The sequence below is a fragment of the Myxine glutinosa genome, chromosome 12, assembly GCF_964187855.1.
Source record: "Myxine glutinosa chromosome 12, kmMyxGlut1.1, whole genome shotgun sequence".
NCBI lineage: Eukaryota > Metazoa > Chordata > Myxini > Myxiniformes > Myxinidae > Myxine > Myxine glutinosa.
Window position 1 is genome coordinate 33,220,543 of NC_136272.1, and position 17,500 is coordinate 33,238,042.

General features: G+C 44.0%; 2 protein-coding genes across 10 annotated transcripts in view; one reads left to right on the plus strand and one right to left on the minus strand.

The window, feature by feature from the left end:
* Positions 1-17,500, plus strand: part of STARD3 (StAR related lipid transfer domain containing 3) — a 196,824-nt gene that overhangs the window by 144,274 nt on the left and 35,050 nt on the right. For all 5 annotated transcript variants that reach the window (XM_078766692.1, XM_068132796.2, XM_068132797.2 and 2 more), the window contains 2 exons: positions 11,675-11,752; positions 17,289-17,366. In XM_078766692.1, coding sequence (XP_078622818.1) covers positions 11,675-11,752; positions 17,289-17,366 — 156 coding nt within the window. The remainder of the gene's footprint in view (positions 1-11,674; positions 11,753-17,288; positions 17,367-17,500) is intronic.
* The window catches only part of LOC137437983 (thioredoxin domain-containing protein 6), a 108,408-nt gene continuing 93,371 nt past the window's right edge, over positions 2,464-17,500 (minus strand). For 4 of the 5 annotated variants that reach the window (XM_068132794.2, XM_068132792.2, XM_068132791.2 and 1 more), the window contains one exon: positions 17,385-17,495. In XM_068132794.2, the coding sequence (XP_067988895.2) occupies positions 17,419-17,495 (77 nt within the window). In that variant the 3' untranslated portion in view covers positions 17,385-17,418. Of the gene's footprint in view, positions 2,738-3,077; positions 3,301-17,384; positions 17,496-17,500 lie in introns of those variants that run through there. The other variant, XR_010986626.2, reaches the window with a different exon arrangement.

The window sequence follows — 17,500 nt, forward strand, 5'->3', positions numbered from 1 at the left end:
GATTTTGAAGAGGGTCAGAGAGCAGTATTCAGGATAGCAAAGCAGATAGCGAAAGAGAGGTGTGATGTGATGGGGGTGGGTTGCTTGAAGGATGAAGTGGGACAAATCGTTGTGGATCCAGATGGAATTAAAGGAAGATGGAAGAGAAATATGGAAATACTGTTGAATGCAGAGAATGAATGGGATGGCAACATGGAGAGTAACCCAGTTTTAGGACCGGCAGAAAAGATAACTGAGAAGGAAGTTGAGGAAGCGATAAAAGCAATGAAGAGGAGAAAAGCGGGAGGGCCGACGGGAGTTGTGGGAGATATGTTGAAGGCAGCGGGAAATTGGGGTGTGAAGAGAATGACAGAGATCTGTAATCTGGTGGTGAAAGAAGGCCGCATTCCAGTGGATTGGGAACTGAGTACCCTCGTCCCTCTTTACAAGGGGAAAGGTGACCCTCTGGACTGTGGCTCGTATCGAGCGATAAAGTTATTGAAGCATGGAATGAAGGTATTGGAAAGGGTGTTGGAGAGGAGGATAAGGAAGAAAGTGAAGATTGACGAAATGCAGTTTCGATTTATGCCAGGAAGAGGAATGACAGACGTGCTTTTTATTGTGAGGTAGTTGCAGGAGAAGTCCATGGAGAAGAGGAAGAAATTGTTTCTTGGGTTTGTTGATCTGGAGAAAGCATTCGATCGGGTTCCACGTGAAGTAGTGACATGGGCATTGAGGAAGTTAGGAGTGGAGGAATGGTTGATCAGAGTAGTGATGGCAATGTACAAAAGAGCGCGCACAGCTGTAAGGACGAAGGGCGGGAACAGTGGTGAGTTTGAGGTGAAGGTGGGAGTGCATCAGGGGTCGGTACTAAGTCCACTACTATTTGTAGCTGTGATGGAGGTGCTGGCTCAGAACGTAAAGGAGGGTTTACCGTGGGAGTTGTTGTATTCAGATGATCTGGTGTTGATTGCAGAAAGTATGGATGGACTGAAGGAGAAGATGAACAAGTGGAAGGAATGTATGGAGACAAAAGGTCTGAAGGTGAATATCGGAAAAACGAAGGTGATGGCAAGTGGTAAAGCATGTGGTGAGGTGGAAAGAACTGGGAAGTAGCCGTGTGCTGTGTGCAGGAAGGGTGTCAGAGTGAATTCCATTCAATGTACAATGTGCACTGAGTGGGTTCATCAAAAATGTAGTGGTTTGAGAGGGTCATTAACCAGTGTGGCAGCTACATTCAAGTGTAAGGTGTGCACAAAGGGAGCTGCAGATGGAGGAAATGTTGTTGGATCTTGGAGACGGCATGAAGCTGGAAGGTGTGAAAACATTTTGCTACCTCGGAGACGTGCTGAATGGAGAATGTGGATCAGACTCGGCAACGGTTGCTGGAGTGAGATGTGCATGGAAGAAGTTTCGGGAACTGAGTGGCGTGCTGACGAGGAGGGGAGTGTCGTTGAAGCTGAAGGGAAAGGTGTATGCTGCATGTGTAAGAAGTGTTATGATTTATGGGAGCGAGACGAGTAATGAACGTAGAGCAACAACGAAGGCTGGAAAGGGTGGAAATGCAAATGGTTCGGTGGATGTGTGGAGTATCGTTGAGAGAGAGGAAGACAAATGATGAATTGCGAAAGATGATGGGAATAGAGCCTGTGATGGATGCTGTGAAGAGAAACAGTTTGAGATGGTTTGGTCTAGAGTCCCTGTATATAGAGAGTTGTGTCAACTCAAATTTGGACGCTATTTTGTGTCTAAGTGTGTCGGATTAGATATACATGTACATTCGCGATATGGGGTGATATATTCTAAACCTGCTAAAAAAAATTTTACTACACATATTTAGTCTTATTATTACATACAGGTGATATTTGTTTTGTCAAAAACTCAGCTATTGCCGTGAAAAAGAGCTGTGTGGTGATATTAAAAGTGGTATGGCAATGCATATTACAAGCCAACACTGCATATAAGAGCTAACATTATAAGTAAGACAAACCAATGCTGTCGTTCTCTGAATTTTAATAACTTTTAGAAAGGAGTGTGGGCATATCCAATATTTTCTAAAGGGTGCCGAGAGCAATTCCGGTGTAGGACTTCCAGCCGACATATAGTCTAACACACTTAAAACAAATTCTGTACGTGGTATTGCCATATTTCTATAGTGTACAACTTTAGTTTTATCGACATTTATATTCAATTTCCATTGTAATGATTTAACAAGCTGCAAGTCAGCTTCTGTCTCTGACATAAGGAAAACGTCATCGGCATCTAGTAAGATTGAAACGTTCATTTATTACTACACCCTTGCCCAGAACTCTGATGGATATTGCCTGATCGATTAATATGTTTCATAGCTGGCGACTTAATTAACACTTAATTTTCGACTGCGCCAAGCCGTAATTAAACAGAGAAAAAAAACTTTTAAAAATACCTGCAGTGTGCACGGTTCGTCTAGTCGAACAGATATGGAAAAGCACAGATACGACGTCGTATTCACCATAACTTGTTTAATTTCACCAGGAACACGATGAGGCCAACACAGTAAACATTCAGTACAAAACTTGGTTCATACATTCAGTACATATTGATATTCGAGCTTCCTGTTTCAACTTTGCTTTGCATATTGATCTTGCTGTTCTTTTTGTCTTCCTCAATTGATCGTTCAGTTTTTTATTTTTCTCCTCCAATCTCAGCAGCCGTTCTTCAATAGAATCACTAGTATCTTGGCCCTCTTGTGTATCAGTGTCCATAGGTTCACTCTCAGCTACAAAAGAGCACATATACAATTAATGGCCAACTGGAAAATTGGTATGTACAATTGCTCAGTATTCTGTAGATAAATGTTGTAATCGGGAAAGATAATTTTATACTTAACGTTAAATAGAACACAATTTTTTTACAATTTAATTTTGCAAAATATTTAGAATAATGTAAAAAGAAAATGGCAACAGGAAGATAGTCATCATAATCTGAACGTACAATTATAGTTCAAAGAGCTATACAAATATAGACAAGCACATGCCTGTCATTTTGTAATCGTTTAAAATATGTCATTGATTGAACATGTCCTGCCATGATTTTGTAATAAATAAAACAATTCTTACATTGAGATTCATTTGAGGAGTCAATACGTTCATGAGTGGAGTAGGTGTGGTCGGACAAGTTTGGTAGGTGTAGTCTCTCAGTTCTGGACGGTCCACGCTTCTTGGGGGAGTTGCGCAGCTTCACGGGTTTCCGGTAGCTAAATATTGTTGGAACTGCAGAGCACTTCAACCTCTTTTTGTCATCAGCTCGCCCCCTCTCAAACTGATTCACATCGAAATGTTCCTGCAATCATACAATGAGTGTCCTTGATGTATTTATTTATTGAAATTTTTATTCTAACACAACACAGTTTAATTTTAATGAGCTGTCATGTACTAGTACTTCCACAACAGAAAATCACATGGACAATCTTCCGGAAGATGGCCAGACAAATCGCTAGCTCTATCGACCACATGTATATTGATATCAAACAGGGATAACAGCTTTTGAAAGTTGAGCCAGTTTTAAATGTGGGTACACAAATACACCTGTTTTACTGCATTCATCACCTAGAAATATTGTATGTTTTGGGAACGATAGCTGTCACCAGGTTAAATATATAGGGATTGTCCAATGTGCAAAATTTTCCATCACTACAATTTGGCCATAAATCCCGGGGTGGGAAATATTTGAGCAAATATGCCACAAGACGCATGAGCACTGTACAAAGCAAACAATAACTCGTCAAATTTTGGACGTATGGATGGCTGCACAACCCGCAAAAAAATTGAGCAGGTCCCCCCCTAAAATTGCTTTTATGATTGCCGATTAGGCTAAAGATTTTAAACCAAAAAAATAACTTGCCTCGGAATAAGTTTTGAATGGACGGACAGACAACTGAAAACAAAACGGACCATGGGTTTCCCACCCCTATAAAATCAAAATTAATTCCCTCTGAAAAAGTACAGTGACATTGCCCGCAGACTACCCAACCGCAGACCAGGCAATGTCACTGTACCGGGACATTTCATCAATCAATGACAATATGCGGTCCGCTAGGACTACCCGAAAAAAATTGAGCAGGGTTCTTCCCACGGAAATGCATTTTTGGTCAGCTCCTTGAAGTTTATAAACAAACACAAATCACTTCCCTTTAAAAGGGTTTTCAACGGACAGACAACCAAAAAAAAACCGAGCAGATAGAATTGCTTTTGAACATCGATCATCAAGCGGCGTGGGCCTACCTGGCAGAGTCTCGAGGAGTCGATCGCTTTCCAGCTCTTTCGTCTGACTTTCGCTTCCCAAATTTGTCTTCTGACTTTATCACTTGGAAATCTATACATCTTATATTTCCCAGATTGGTTTGAACAACCAAAAGCAGAACAACCAGTCATTTTGTTTGGCAATAAACAACATTCCCGTACCAAGCTGACGTTCACGCACGGTGAAGTTAGACACAAAATGGCGCCACGAAATCACGTGACCAGAAATCTCGGGTCAGCGCATGGCGCAACTCTCTTTATACAGGGACTCTAGTTTGGTCATGTGTTGAGGAAGGATGGAAGTGACTGGTTGAGAAGAGTGATGGAAATGAATGTAGAAGGAAGTAGAGGACGGGGAAGACCGAGAAATACTTGCCTGAAGATGGTCGAAGAAGAAATGCGGGCAAGGGGGTTAACAAGGGGAGATGCAGAAAATGGGGCAAAATGGAGAAGATTGTCATGGGGACCGCAAGGCTAACCCCCGTTCTTGCAGGGAAAATGGCCTTAAAATGCCGTGTGTGTGTGTGTGTGTGTGTGTGTGTGTGTGTGTGTGTGTGTGTGTGTGTGTGTGTGTGTGTGTGTGTGTGTGTGTGTGTGTGTGTGTGTGTGTGTTTTGTTGTTGTTGTTGTTGTTGTTGTTGTTGTTGTTGTTGTTGTTGTTGTTGTTGTTGTTGTTGTTGTTGTTGTTGTTGTTGTTGTTGTTTTTTTTTATATGAGAATTGTGTTATTTTTATTGTATAGTACATTTTAAAATATCGTCCGCCAGTTGTGTATAAAGGTCAAAGTGCGTCCCGTAGTTAGGTCATATACAATCACGTTAGCCAATCATAGATTTCCTCCTTGTTGGTAGTTTATTTCCTTATTCTATGTAGGTTAAGGCTGTGTCTTCCATTAATTGACACTCCATTGCACCGAATTCAAATAGATAGATCCCCTTTCATTCCCATTCCCGAAGCCTCTACTGCCAACTGCATTTGCCGCCATTACGGCGTGGTCAGCTCGGGGAAGAAGGGCGTGCCCGCCCATCGTCATCAAGGGTGGAGCCAGAGAGCCCGTGCCCACCAATCAGGGCCGAGGCGAGCTCACCGATGGGCGTGTCCTGGAGGGCGGCGGCTTGATCGCCCGAGGCGTTATATAAGCGTGCGCGGAAGCCTTTGAAAGAAGTTCCAAGAAAGAGTTGCGCCAGGGACGGCAGATGAGTAAGGGAACCCCACGTTGAGTCCCCACGATCCCGTTGAGTCCCCAGAGAGTCCACCACCACCAGCTTGGAGTCCACCACCACCAGCTTGGAGTCCACCACCACCAGCTTGGAGACCACGCAGTTTCGACCTGCTGCGACGCGGGAGCCAGATTGCGGTGGCATCGGTGGCCGTCGAGGTCCCGCCCGACGTCCCGTGCGGGATCAAGCTCCAGCTCCGGTTCCCGTTGGACCTTCCTCTCCACCGAATCATTCCTGCCTTCATTCCCCATTCGTGTGAGTCCGTCTTTGTTTGTTCTGTCCTGGGTTAAGTAAGACTGTAATAGGTAAGCTAAGTTTCACTGTGTCCTTCTGGTCCATCCCTCTTTCTACCTTTATTTTATTATCCTTCCTTCTCCTTGGTTTCTTTTGGTTGTAAATAGTAATAAAACCTATTCGTATTTCCTACCTCTTGTCTTCTTCTTCTTCACATCCGTCGTCTTTGTCTTTTCCAAATTGAATACCGGTGGCACGATTTGACCAACGTTCAGAATCGGGTTAGTCTTTGTTAACGGTTCGGGCCGCGGCTGCCATCCGCTCGGCAAATTACCATCTTATCTGCGGTCGCGAACGAAGCTGCTCACCGGCCTTTCCGGAGGCCGCGGTGCAGCTTCAGGGACCACGTCGGTCAGTGACAAGCGAGGGGACTAATCCCCCCTCAAAGGGGAACCATAGGCCGATGTTGGGTTCCGTAACAATATATATAGATATATAGATATACATAGATTTGTTACGGAACCGGAGTACGGCACTCCCCTTAGGGGGGGGGGGGTTAATCCCCCCTTCTATTTTCACTGGCCGTCTCCGCTCCTGACGCTACACAGCTACCTCCGTAAAGGCAGGTGCACAGCCCCGTTCGTACCGCGAACAGATGTTAATTGCCGAGCGGTTTTAGCAACCGCGGCACGAACTATTAGCAAGGACTAGACCCGGTTCTCGAACGTTGGCCAAAATCGCGCCACAGGTTTTCAATTGGCAAATCACTAAAGCGACACGGATGTGAAGAAGAAGCAGAACAAAGGTGGGAAATACAAATATGATTTATTTACTAATTACTACTTAAACAATCAAAGAAACCAAGGAAGAAGGAAGAATAAGAAAATAATTACAGAAAGAGGGACGGACCAGAAGGACACAGTGCAACGCTAGCTTACCTATGGCAGTCTTACTTACAAACCCAGGACAGAACAAACAAAGACAGACTCGCACGAATGGGCAATGAAGGCAGGCACGAGTGGCTGGAAAGGAGGGGAGTTCAACTCGGACCAGAGGACGATCGGGCCGGGAGGGAGCAGCCGCCGACTCTCCACACTCTCGTTCGTCCGGCGGCGTTGCTTCGCGACCTCGGGTCGAACTGCTGTTCGAAACTCAACCCCACCCAGCTGCGGTGGATTCAGCGGCGGGGACTCGACTGGGCTTCGGTGCACTGCCAACTCTCTCACGCATCTGCCATCTCTCTGACGCAACTCTCTCAAAAGGCTTGCGCCCGCGCTTTATCGCGCCTGGGGCGATCAAGCCGCCGGCCTCCAGGACACGCCCATCGGTGAGCTCGCCTCAGCCTTGATTGGTCGCGAGGGCTCACCGATCCCACCCCTAGAGGAGGCGTTTGCAAGGCCACGCCTTGTTCCTGGCGCTGGGCTGACTCCTCCCACCTTCTGTTCCGAGATGACCTCGTGCTCAATGGAGTCTTGCGGCGAAAAACACGGTCCCAAAGCAGCAGCGGCGAATGCAGAAAACCGCCCGATGCAGTTGGCAATGGCTGACAAAAGGGGAATTCGGTTGGAAATGGAGGCTTTGGGGAATTTGAAAAGGGATTCTACCTTGTTCCAATTTGATGCAATGCAGTGTCAACTAATGGAAGACAGAACCTTAACCTAATACACAGAATAAGGAGATAACTACTAAAAAAGGAAATCTATGATTTGCTACGTGATTGTATATGGAATAACTAAGGGACGACCTTTGACCTTTACACACAACACGGAGGGTGATTTTTACAACAATTCATTACACTACAATTAAAAAAAACACAGCAATTCTCAAATCCACAACAATATATATATAGATATATATATATATATAGATATATATATAGATATAGATATATATATAGTTATGGATTTGTCACTTCCGTCTTTGTGGTTTTCATCCACTGGAAGCATTTTTAGTTCCATGTATTATTGTTATCGTTTGAGTGAAATGGGGATAACTGTCTTCAAAAGTAAAAATTAGTGTTTCAAAAGAAAAACGAAATTAATGAAAAAATGAATGATCGTTTTAAGGCCATTTTCCCCGCTGGAGCGGGGGTTAGCCTTGCGGGCCCCATGACAATCATGGTTCCCTGTTTGAGGCAATGTTTTTATGGCCGGATGCCCTTCCTGACGCCAACCCTTGGTCGCCTCTTACGATGCGCAGGGATACGGTGTACCTATTCTAAACCCGGGTACACACCGGGATCATTCATCCCAGCAAGCTGGAACTCAATTTGCCGACCTCGGAAGGATGACAGGCTGAGTCAACCCCCCTGGCGTTAATTTAGCGATCGATCGGGATTCGAACCCAGGATCCAAGGATCCCGAGCCGGCACCCTAACTGCGAAGCCAACACCAGGCTTCAAAGAAAAAAGAAAAGATTTTTTTTTTTGTGCAACAACAAAAAATTTTGTGCAACAAAAGAAAAACGAAATGGATCGGGAGAAACCAGAATACGAAGAAGAGGAGGCTGAAGCGGATCAAGTAAGATCGGGAAAGAAAGGTCGATCTGCTTCGAGGTGTCGAGCGGACGCTGGTGGACGTTGGTCACGAGCGAATATTGGTTTCTCCGGGAAAGGGATTCCTCTGACAGTCGTTATCGCTGTTGCAGATAAACCTGCGTGACGGGTTTTGCGGTTGGTTCCGAAAGTGAATCATTGCGGGAGAGCCGGTACGCCTCCATTACGGACCCGTCCGCCATTTTGCCTCGCACCAGCCATTTCACCACGCACCAGCCGTTAGCCTGGTTCTCGTGTGTGTTCTGGATTTCGATTGGGAATTCGCGGTTCTCCGCTTGGGAGCTGCTGATCGTTCATGTCAGCATCATTGTCTGGTGAACTGAAGGTGTGAATTCCCAGTCGCCTTTTGGGTGAACTTTTGTCTGACCGACGTCGGCTCGACCTCACCCAGCGGCTCTTCGGCAGCGTCGACTGTCAGCCGTCCTGGGTTCAGGTCTCGGTGCGACCTGTTTTATTGTGATCACCGGAGCGTGGATCGACTTTGGGCCTGGTGCCGGGACAGTGACATTGGGGGTGTTACAGTTCACTCACGTGGAGTACCGTGAGTTATTGAGTTAAGAAACTGGTGGTACCATCATAGGAATTATATGGTATTTGTTGTGCAATTGAAGTTATATTGTACTTGTGCAAGTTATTATTGTGTGATATTAATACAATACATGGTTTTGGTATTGATTGATTGGTGTGGTTTCACCATTGGTCATTGGCACACATAATAGCACATCTTTCTGCCGTGACTCCTTTCGGAGCTCGGAGGTACACCATGACCGGGGTTTGGGGAAGAGCACGTAACGACTATATATATATATATATATATATATATATATAACAGGAACAGGTCATTCACAAAAATACTGGCAGGATTTCAAAGTCAAACTTTTAGCACATTGTCAGCAATCAAAAACCATCAAAAATAATAGTCCCCCGGATGGTGCAACGGAAAACATTTTCTAGCCACTTCTGAAGCTTCGGCTGACTGCTTACCAGCTCCACAATAATGTTTACCCAGGAAAAACCATGGCTGATGTTGAGGCCTATACGATCACGAGACTGAACCTTTTCCAGTGGTTAACCGTGGAAGATGATCAGCGAGTTTGTTGATTCTGGAGCAATAGGGTGACACACTGACAATTTCTTGGGATTGAAAGCATTTTTCATTTCCCAGACCAAGCTTCTTCTTCTTCTTGTGGTGATCTTCAAAGGGCTCCTCTTCCAGGCCATCACAAAGATCATCATTTTGTGTGTGCGTACATGTAAATGACGTTGGTCTGGGTTTACCAGGAGGGGAACAAGGGGACAACGTTTAATTGAATGCAGATCACCACAGAATGACACACTTGCTGTGTGGATGGGGTTACTGTACAACAATGTGGATTCATCTCCAAAACGGAAGCGTGTTTTCCAAAGCATCAGTCGTCCATGTAACTGTGCAACATTTTTGGCGCCCAAGACTGCTTTGCAGCATTTAATCCTCCACTGGGACAGGAGAGGAGAGGAATGAGTTACATTGACAGCAGCATTTCAATGTATTGGCGGAGGAAGTCATAAAACCAGTAATGAAGGCAGCAACAGCAAAACTGGAAGTAAGCATATTGGTTTGTCGTTGATAGGATATGTATTTATTTATTTATTTCAGCCTTGTGTGGATGGTGCTGATGCTTGAAGACTTCCAGGCAGACACGAGATAGCCAAATGAGGACAGGCTGAATAGAGCAGACAATGTTGAAGCAAGAGTAGCAGAGTCGGATCTGAAAACGTGGGCACTGATGTCATCTGGGCTTGTAGCTGATGAAGAGTTGAGGCTGGAGAGACGTTTTTCAATCTCCTCGAGTGTGAAAGATAGGCTCAAGAAGACCCGTGGGTATTTAAGGAGTTTTATGGGGTAATGTTGGGATGGATTGGGTGCACCAGATTTTGTCGTATGAAGATCCAGTTGGTTACATTTTTGATGGAGAGGAAGTTCATAAGTACCATGTTGATCTAGTTTGTGTTGTTGGAAACTCTGAGAGTTCATTGGGTTTGATCGTTGAGTGGGTAAAGCATTATCCTGTGTTGCCGGCCTCACTGGTGTGGGGTCCGACTCTCAAGGCTGCTCTGTATTACGTTTCTGCACTTTTGTGATGGAGTGGCAACATGTGCAGAGTTAGTGATCTCCTTGGAACAGTTCACACAGATCTTCTGCTCTGCTATTTGGTTTATGGGACTCTACCACTGTTTGTGTGAGTCCAAATGTTATAAATTCGAGTCCAAGTAGTCCAAATCCGAGCAAACTCCTCCCTTTGTTTTTGTTTGTGTAAAAAGGGTGGAGGGGTAAAACTACAAAACCAAACATATCCAATGAATGCACACTGCCAGCCTGTCTGCCACACAGTGGAAGATGAGGTTTTGCAATCTCTCCTGTTTTTTTTTGTCTGTCTGTCTGTCGTTGTCTGACATTCCAGGCCATAACCTTTTTACCATTTGAGCTTTTGTCATCAAATTTGAAAAAAAAAAAACGTTTATCATGAGAATATAGAATGAATGAATATGAATGATCGTTTTAAGGCCATTTTTCCCCACTAGAGCGAGGGTTAGCCTTGCGGGCCTCATGACAATCATGGTTCCCTGTTTGAGGCAATGTTTTTATGGCCGGATGCCCTTCCTGATGCCAACCCTTGGTCGCCTCTTCCGATGCGCAGGGATACAGTGCACCTATTCTAAACCGGGGTACACACCGGGATCATTCGTCCCAGCAAGCTGGTACTCAATTTGCCGACCTCGGAAGGATGACAGGCTGAGTCAACCCCCCTGGCGTTAATTCAGCGATCGACCGGGATTCGAACCCCAGGATCCGAGGATCCCAAGCCGGCACCCTAACCGCTAAGCCAACACCAGGATTTCAACCTCCAATCTTATCATGAGAATATAGAGGACACTATTAATTATTTCAATCGCTGTTGCTTTCAAGTTCAGTTTGAGTATAAAGTGGATGTAGTTGAGCTTTGCATTTTGTTGAGTAGTTGAGATCCTTCTTATTTAAACTTATAAACAAGAACAAATTGCCTTTTCAGCCACGTGCCAGAATTCCAGCACATTTCAGCAGAAGGTGTGTGTGTGTGTGTGTGTGTGTGTGTGTGTGTGTGTGTGTGTGTGTGTGTGTGTGTGTGTGTGTGTGTGTGTGTGTGTGTGTGTGTGTGTGTGTGTGTGTGTGCGCGTTCGTTCGTTCGTTCGTTCGTTCGTTCGTTCACCTGTGTTTCTCATCATGCCCTTGGTCGATATAGAAAAGAAAGAAAACTGAACTTTTGGGAATAAGGATTCTTTTCAAACTTTGGATATGTATTCTTGACTAATTTGGTGTGATTACATTTTTACTGCTCGGTACTGTACATTAAAAAAAAAATCACAATGTGCTTTTCTTTTGTTCATGCAGATTGGGAGTGGCTTGAAAGACAACATAATACGGGAGGTGGTGAAGTACAAATTCAAGACATCTTTGTTTGACATTTTCGTAAGTGCTCAGCTGGTTTGGGTTTTTATGGTCATTTACATGTTTATCAATAGATGTGACGCACCGCTCCATTTTATGTCAATGTTACATTTACTGTTCAAGGGCATTGATACCATCTGAGCAAGTTTTACCCAATTTGGCCCACGAAAGCCTTGCTTTTGTCCTCTTCTTCTTCTTTGCTATCACAGTATTCTGCACTTTTGTGAGCTAATGACGTTTAGATACGTGCACGTTTAGATATATTCGATGTTAATAATGTCGAGCCTTGACTACTGTTCTCAAATGCTCAGGTGACCTGAAATGGAGATATTGTATAATATGGTATCTATCTTACATTGTAATTGTCGGTACTCCCCAGATGTTCTCCCACCTCCACCTCCTCCAACATATTGGGATCATTACTTAAAAAGAGGTTGAATACTGCACTCCTCATGGGATTTTCTTCAAACTAGGTTGAAAAGCAATCTTAGACAATTTTAAGATGTAGAGAATAATAAATTCACTCTGAGTAGTATTGGTGATGGGGATTCCACCATGAAGTATTATATACATACTATTGACATACTACTTAAGTCCATGGAAGTTGTGAGACACCCCAATATTTTGGTAAATCCTTCTTTCTTGGTTAAAAAAGAGGTTTGGGAGATGTTTTTAAAAAGTTTTTAGGTTAAATCCAATATGGCTGCCAAACCAAACCATGTGATGTGACCTATGATGTCATAAATTTAATATTTCAATACAAATGGGTCATAGATAATGTGCATGCAATTTCAGATTTTTAGGATAAGGTATTTAATTACAAAATTTATGGCTGGTATACCACATAATTGTCATGCTTTTGGTCCCCATTGGGAGTACTTGACAATGTACCAAGTTTCAAATTTTTCCATTCAGCGGTTTCTGAGAAATCTTTTTAAAATTATTTGCATTTAATCCAAGATTGCTGCCATACCACGTGACCTATGACATCACAATTATCATAAAAACATTCTACATGGGTGTCACTCCTACCCTGAAAGTTTTGTCTCGATCGGACATGCGGTTGCTGAGAAAAACGAGGTTTAGCCCATACAGACGGACGTATGTGCATACGTACGGATGGATGGATGGATGGATGGATGGACAGACAACATAACGCCATAAAACATAACGGCATAAAAACCTCTCCAAAAATCATTCAAAAAAACTTTTTCTAAATAGTTAAAAAAAAAAAAGTGACAAAAACCCGTCTCCAAAAATGATTTTAACAATCCTTTTCAATTTATATAGTGAAAAAGCATCTCCAAAATTGATTTTGAACAATCTTAGACTATTTATATAGTGAAAAATATCGCCAAAAATCATTTTAAACAATCTTTTGCTGATTCAAAGAAAGATGTAGAGATGGTTTCACATGCTCATTTCTTGTGATTATCCTTACCTCGTTTACATACTTTTTGGAGTAACATCCCTCCCATCATTTTGCATTTTAAAAATGTTTTTATAACTTATTTTTGTTTTTTGATGTGATCTAAATAGTACGTACTTTATAGAAAGATGTGTGGGTTGTTGCTGGCACTGACGTCCTGACAATATTCCACTGTTAACCACATCAATATCGGTCTGATTGGCCCTAGGATAAATGTCTTGCAGCCATGCCCCCATCAGGCTGATTTGCAATAGTAGTTCCACCCACCCCTCTGATCCCTTCCTCTTCCTTTACAAAGGAATGCAGTTTTGCATACTTTTCGTTGAATCCTTTCAAGCTATTAAAATTACGATAGCAAAGGATGCTGTACCAAGTAAAGCTCTGTCGGAATGTACCAGAGTCATGGCATTGAAAGGTAGCTTGCAAATATGCTGTCTGAAGATTATTATTATTATGATGAACGAGAAGGTTTTCCGGTTTTGACAGATCTCGATTTTATGTTATTTTTTGCTTTCGCTATGGTCTGGAGTACTGAAAAGTGATCCCTACGTAGAAAATCAGCTGAACAGACCAGGTAGGCTCTCATATGTAGCCTAAACAACTTTTTAGAGAAGATATTCCAACTTTAGTTTTGTATATAATGGATGGGACCGATATTTTTTTGGGATGGGGACAGCTCTTTGTACTCTATACTGTGGTGAGGCAGTTGCTTTAAAACAACTTGCATTCTCCTCCTGGAAGGCAAAGTCCAATCAAGACAACCACAGATCATTCCAAAAAGCTCGCAACAAGTGTGTTTACTCTCTCTCGAGCCAGAAAACAACATCTGTCCAATCTCAAGAATGAGCTTTCCAACTTGTCTCCCTCCTCCTAAAACCTGATGGTGCCTCGGCAAGGTGGAGCCTTGTCAAGACTTGCACCCTATGCCCTCTCCGTGTTTTGTCCCACTCAGGTATCTGCAGGACACACCCCCTCCTAGTGAAACTGCCTAAATCCAGAACCACTTGGAAGATGCTGATGAAGCACTTAACCTCCACTCATTTATTCCTTTTTTTCCCTGCCTGTGGAACCAACTTCCATGGTCTCTTCCATCTCATTCCTCCCTCCAGGTCTTCAAAACACCTGTTCACCACCATCTCAAGTCATCCCCCATTCAAAACCATGATCTTATCTACATCTGTTACACCCCCCCCCCCTCCCTCCCAAACATTTTGCATATGTATCCATCTTGTCCACCCATTGTGTTCTCCCTGACCCCTCATCGTTGTCTGCATCCCTTGTTTGTCCGTCTCCGTCTATTTTCTCCCACTGCCCTGCTGTTGGCATTTCCCATTTCTCCTGATGTTCTCTTTTATTTTTTTTATTTTTTTGTATACAGGTTTTGAGGCTTGTGAAAGTGCGAACATTTATCACACAAAAAATCAAATAGACACATAAAACATATAATAAGGGGGGCCGTAGACAAGATGGGGAGAGAAGGGGAAGCACACAAACACAATATTTGGGAGCAGGGACATCGGGAGATCTGTGGGAGGGAGAGGACTTGGGGGGAGGAGGCGTGGTAAGGGGGGTGGGGGGTGGGAGAAGTATAAAAGACAAGGACACTGCAAGGACTCCCAGGAAAGAAGTTGGTATTTAAAAGAAGTGGATCTGGGGTGAAATTAGCGGGGGGAAAAGATGAAGGTTTTGGATGGGGGAAGATAAGAGATGGTGGTGAACAGCTGTTTTAAAGACCTGGAGGGAGGAGTGGGATTGAAGAGAATGAGGGAGTTGTTCCAGACGCGGGAGAAAAGAGCTTCCATTGAGCTGCGGATGAAAACCTTTTATGTGGTGAGGAGCTCAGGTGTGCCAAGGAAGGACTTCGCACGACGGAGGATGCCCAGTCGACGACTGGCTTTGGAGGCCATATTGGAAATGTGGTTTTCCTAGGAAAGATCATGGCAGATGGTGAGACCCAAAAGCTTCAGTGACAGAACTTCTTGGAGAGGATTGTTCAGAAAGTAGATGGGAGGGTTGTCCAGTCGGTCTTTTTGGAGAGACATAGTAAGAGTGTGAGATTTGTCAGGATTGAAAGACATGTTCCACTGTTGTTTGACCAGACTGTGATTTTGTCCAGGTCTGCAGAGAGTGAGGAGGCTGCAGACTGCCGATCTGAGGGATGAGGAATGGGGCGGCAGAGAGTGGAGTCATCAGCAAAGAGATAGAGAGGATTTTCCAGAGAGACGGAGTGATCATCGATGAAGACCAGAAAAAGAACAGGGCCCAGAACACTGCCTTGGGGAACTGCAGCCTGAACAGGAAGGGGAGATGAGAGAAATCCATTCAGGGCCACACGTTGACTTCGACCAGAGAGGAAGTCCCCAAGCCATGCGTGGAGATTTCCATGGATACCATAGGAGGAGAGTTTGGTGAGCAGAGCGGGGTACCAGACTGAATCGAAGGCACGTGATATGTCAAGGGAGACAGCTCTAATTTCTTATTTGGCATTGAGGACCTCCATCCATTGTTGAGACAGCAGAAGCAGCATGTCCAGAGTCGAGTGACCTGGTCTGAAACCAAATTGATGATCAGAGATCAAGCCATTGGAGAAGAGGAAAGATTTGATATCTGAAGCAATGATGGATTCCATGACTGTGCTGATAATTGGAAGCAGGCTGATTGGTCTGTAGTTGCAAGGATCTGTTTTTGCACATTTTTTTGTGTAAAGCGGTGATGTTGGCTGATTTCCAAGCTGATGGCAGATGACCTTGAGCAAAAGAGAGGGTGAAGAGAACAGAGAGAGGGAGTGAAAGAGCGGCAGCTGATTTTAGGACTTGTGGGCTGATGCCGTCTGGTCCAGTTGCAGAATCAGAATCAGAATCAGAGTCGAGGATTGACAGAAACTTCTCCACCTTGTCAGGAGAAAAGGACACAGAGTCCAGGAGCAGCTGGGTACGGTGGGTACAGAGAGGGATGGGTTAGGGGACACAAGATTTAGAGGCAAACACAGAGTTGAGGCATTCAGCTTTTTCACGTGCGGAGTCGGCTGTGTTGCCGTTTGAGGTAAGGGAGGGGATGGAGGGGGAACAAACACCAGAAACAGATTTGACCAGACACCAGCAGGATTTGGGAGAGGGAGACAGGTTGGAGAGTTCGGTCTTGAGAGTGGAGAGATATTGTTTCCTGGCTCTCCTGAGGGTGGACACACACTTGTTTTGGGCTTTGTAAAAGGAAATGAGATTTCCTTCCGTTGGATTTGCCCTCCAGGAGGCGAAGGCAAGTTGTTTCTGGGCAACTGCCTCACCACAAGATTCTGTGTACCATGGATGGGAGGAAGGGTTGTCCCTTTGTTATGTTGTGCCTTGATTTGTTATGCGTTGTAGTTCTTCCACATGCCTCGACTATGGAATTTTAAAAAAATCACCCTCCCACTGCCTCCATTCAAACAATGCCACAGCGAGATTGGCTACCTACTTGCACATACTAATAAAAATAATAATAATGCATTTATTTTATATAGCACTTTTCAGGAAGCCCAAAGACGCTTTGACAGAGTGCAAAACATAATGCATAGCAAAACATAAAAACAATTGCAAAAAAAGAAGAATCAATAGGGAAATATTCAAAGCACAAAGGAGGGAGAAGGAGAGGAGATAGTCAGGGGTTAGATGCTGTGGGTTAAATGTTGAATGCAGTGACCATATACATGGACCATATACAGTTCTATCTGTTCAAAGGTATTTCTAATGCCCTTCCCCCCCAATAAACATAGCATTACATTTGCAACCAAAGGTGTATGGAGGTTATATTTTCACCCCCTCTTATTTTATCTGTATTTTCTTTCATCTTCACCCTCTATTTCTTCCTCTCACTTTCTCTCTATCACTCTTTTTGTCTGCCAGTCTCTGTCTTTCTGTTTACTCTGCACAATGAATCTGCATATTACATGTTTACTCCACACATTGAAGGATTTTAAAACCTACTGGAAAGAAAGGTTGATTTGTAACGGATATTGTGATGAATCTTTGCCCTCTTTCTTTATTAAGCACGTCACCCATTCTGATTTACTTGTCCATGCACTTGAAACTTGGACAGACTTGGAATCCCTTGCTGATTTATTATTCTTTTTTTTTGCCTTTTTGTCTCTAGCTCTTGGCTGTACTGAGGTCAACACTGCTTCTCCTTGCCTATGCCCTCTTTAACCTCCGCCATTGGTGGATGGTGGCGGTGAGTGTTCAAAGTCTTGTTATGGTGGTGAGGGGCAATAGTGGGGTCGGGTTTAGAAGCACAATTGGCCAGCATCTTTACCTGTTTGAACTTCAAGCAACCTGTTCCACACCGCTTTCTTGTTGCAAACTGTA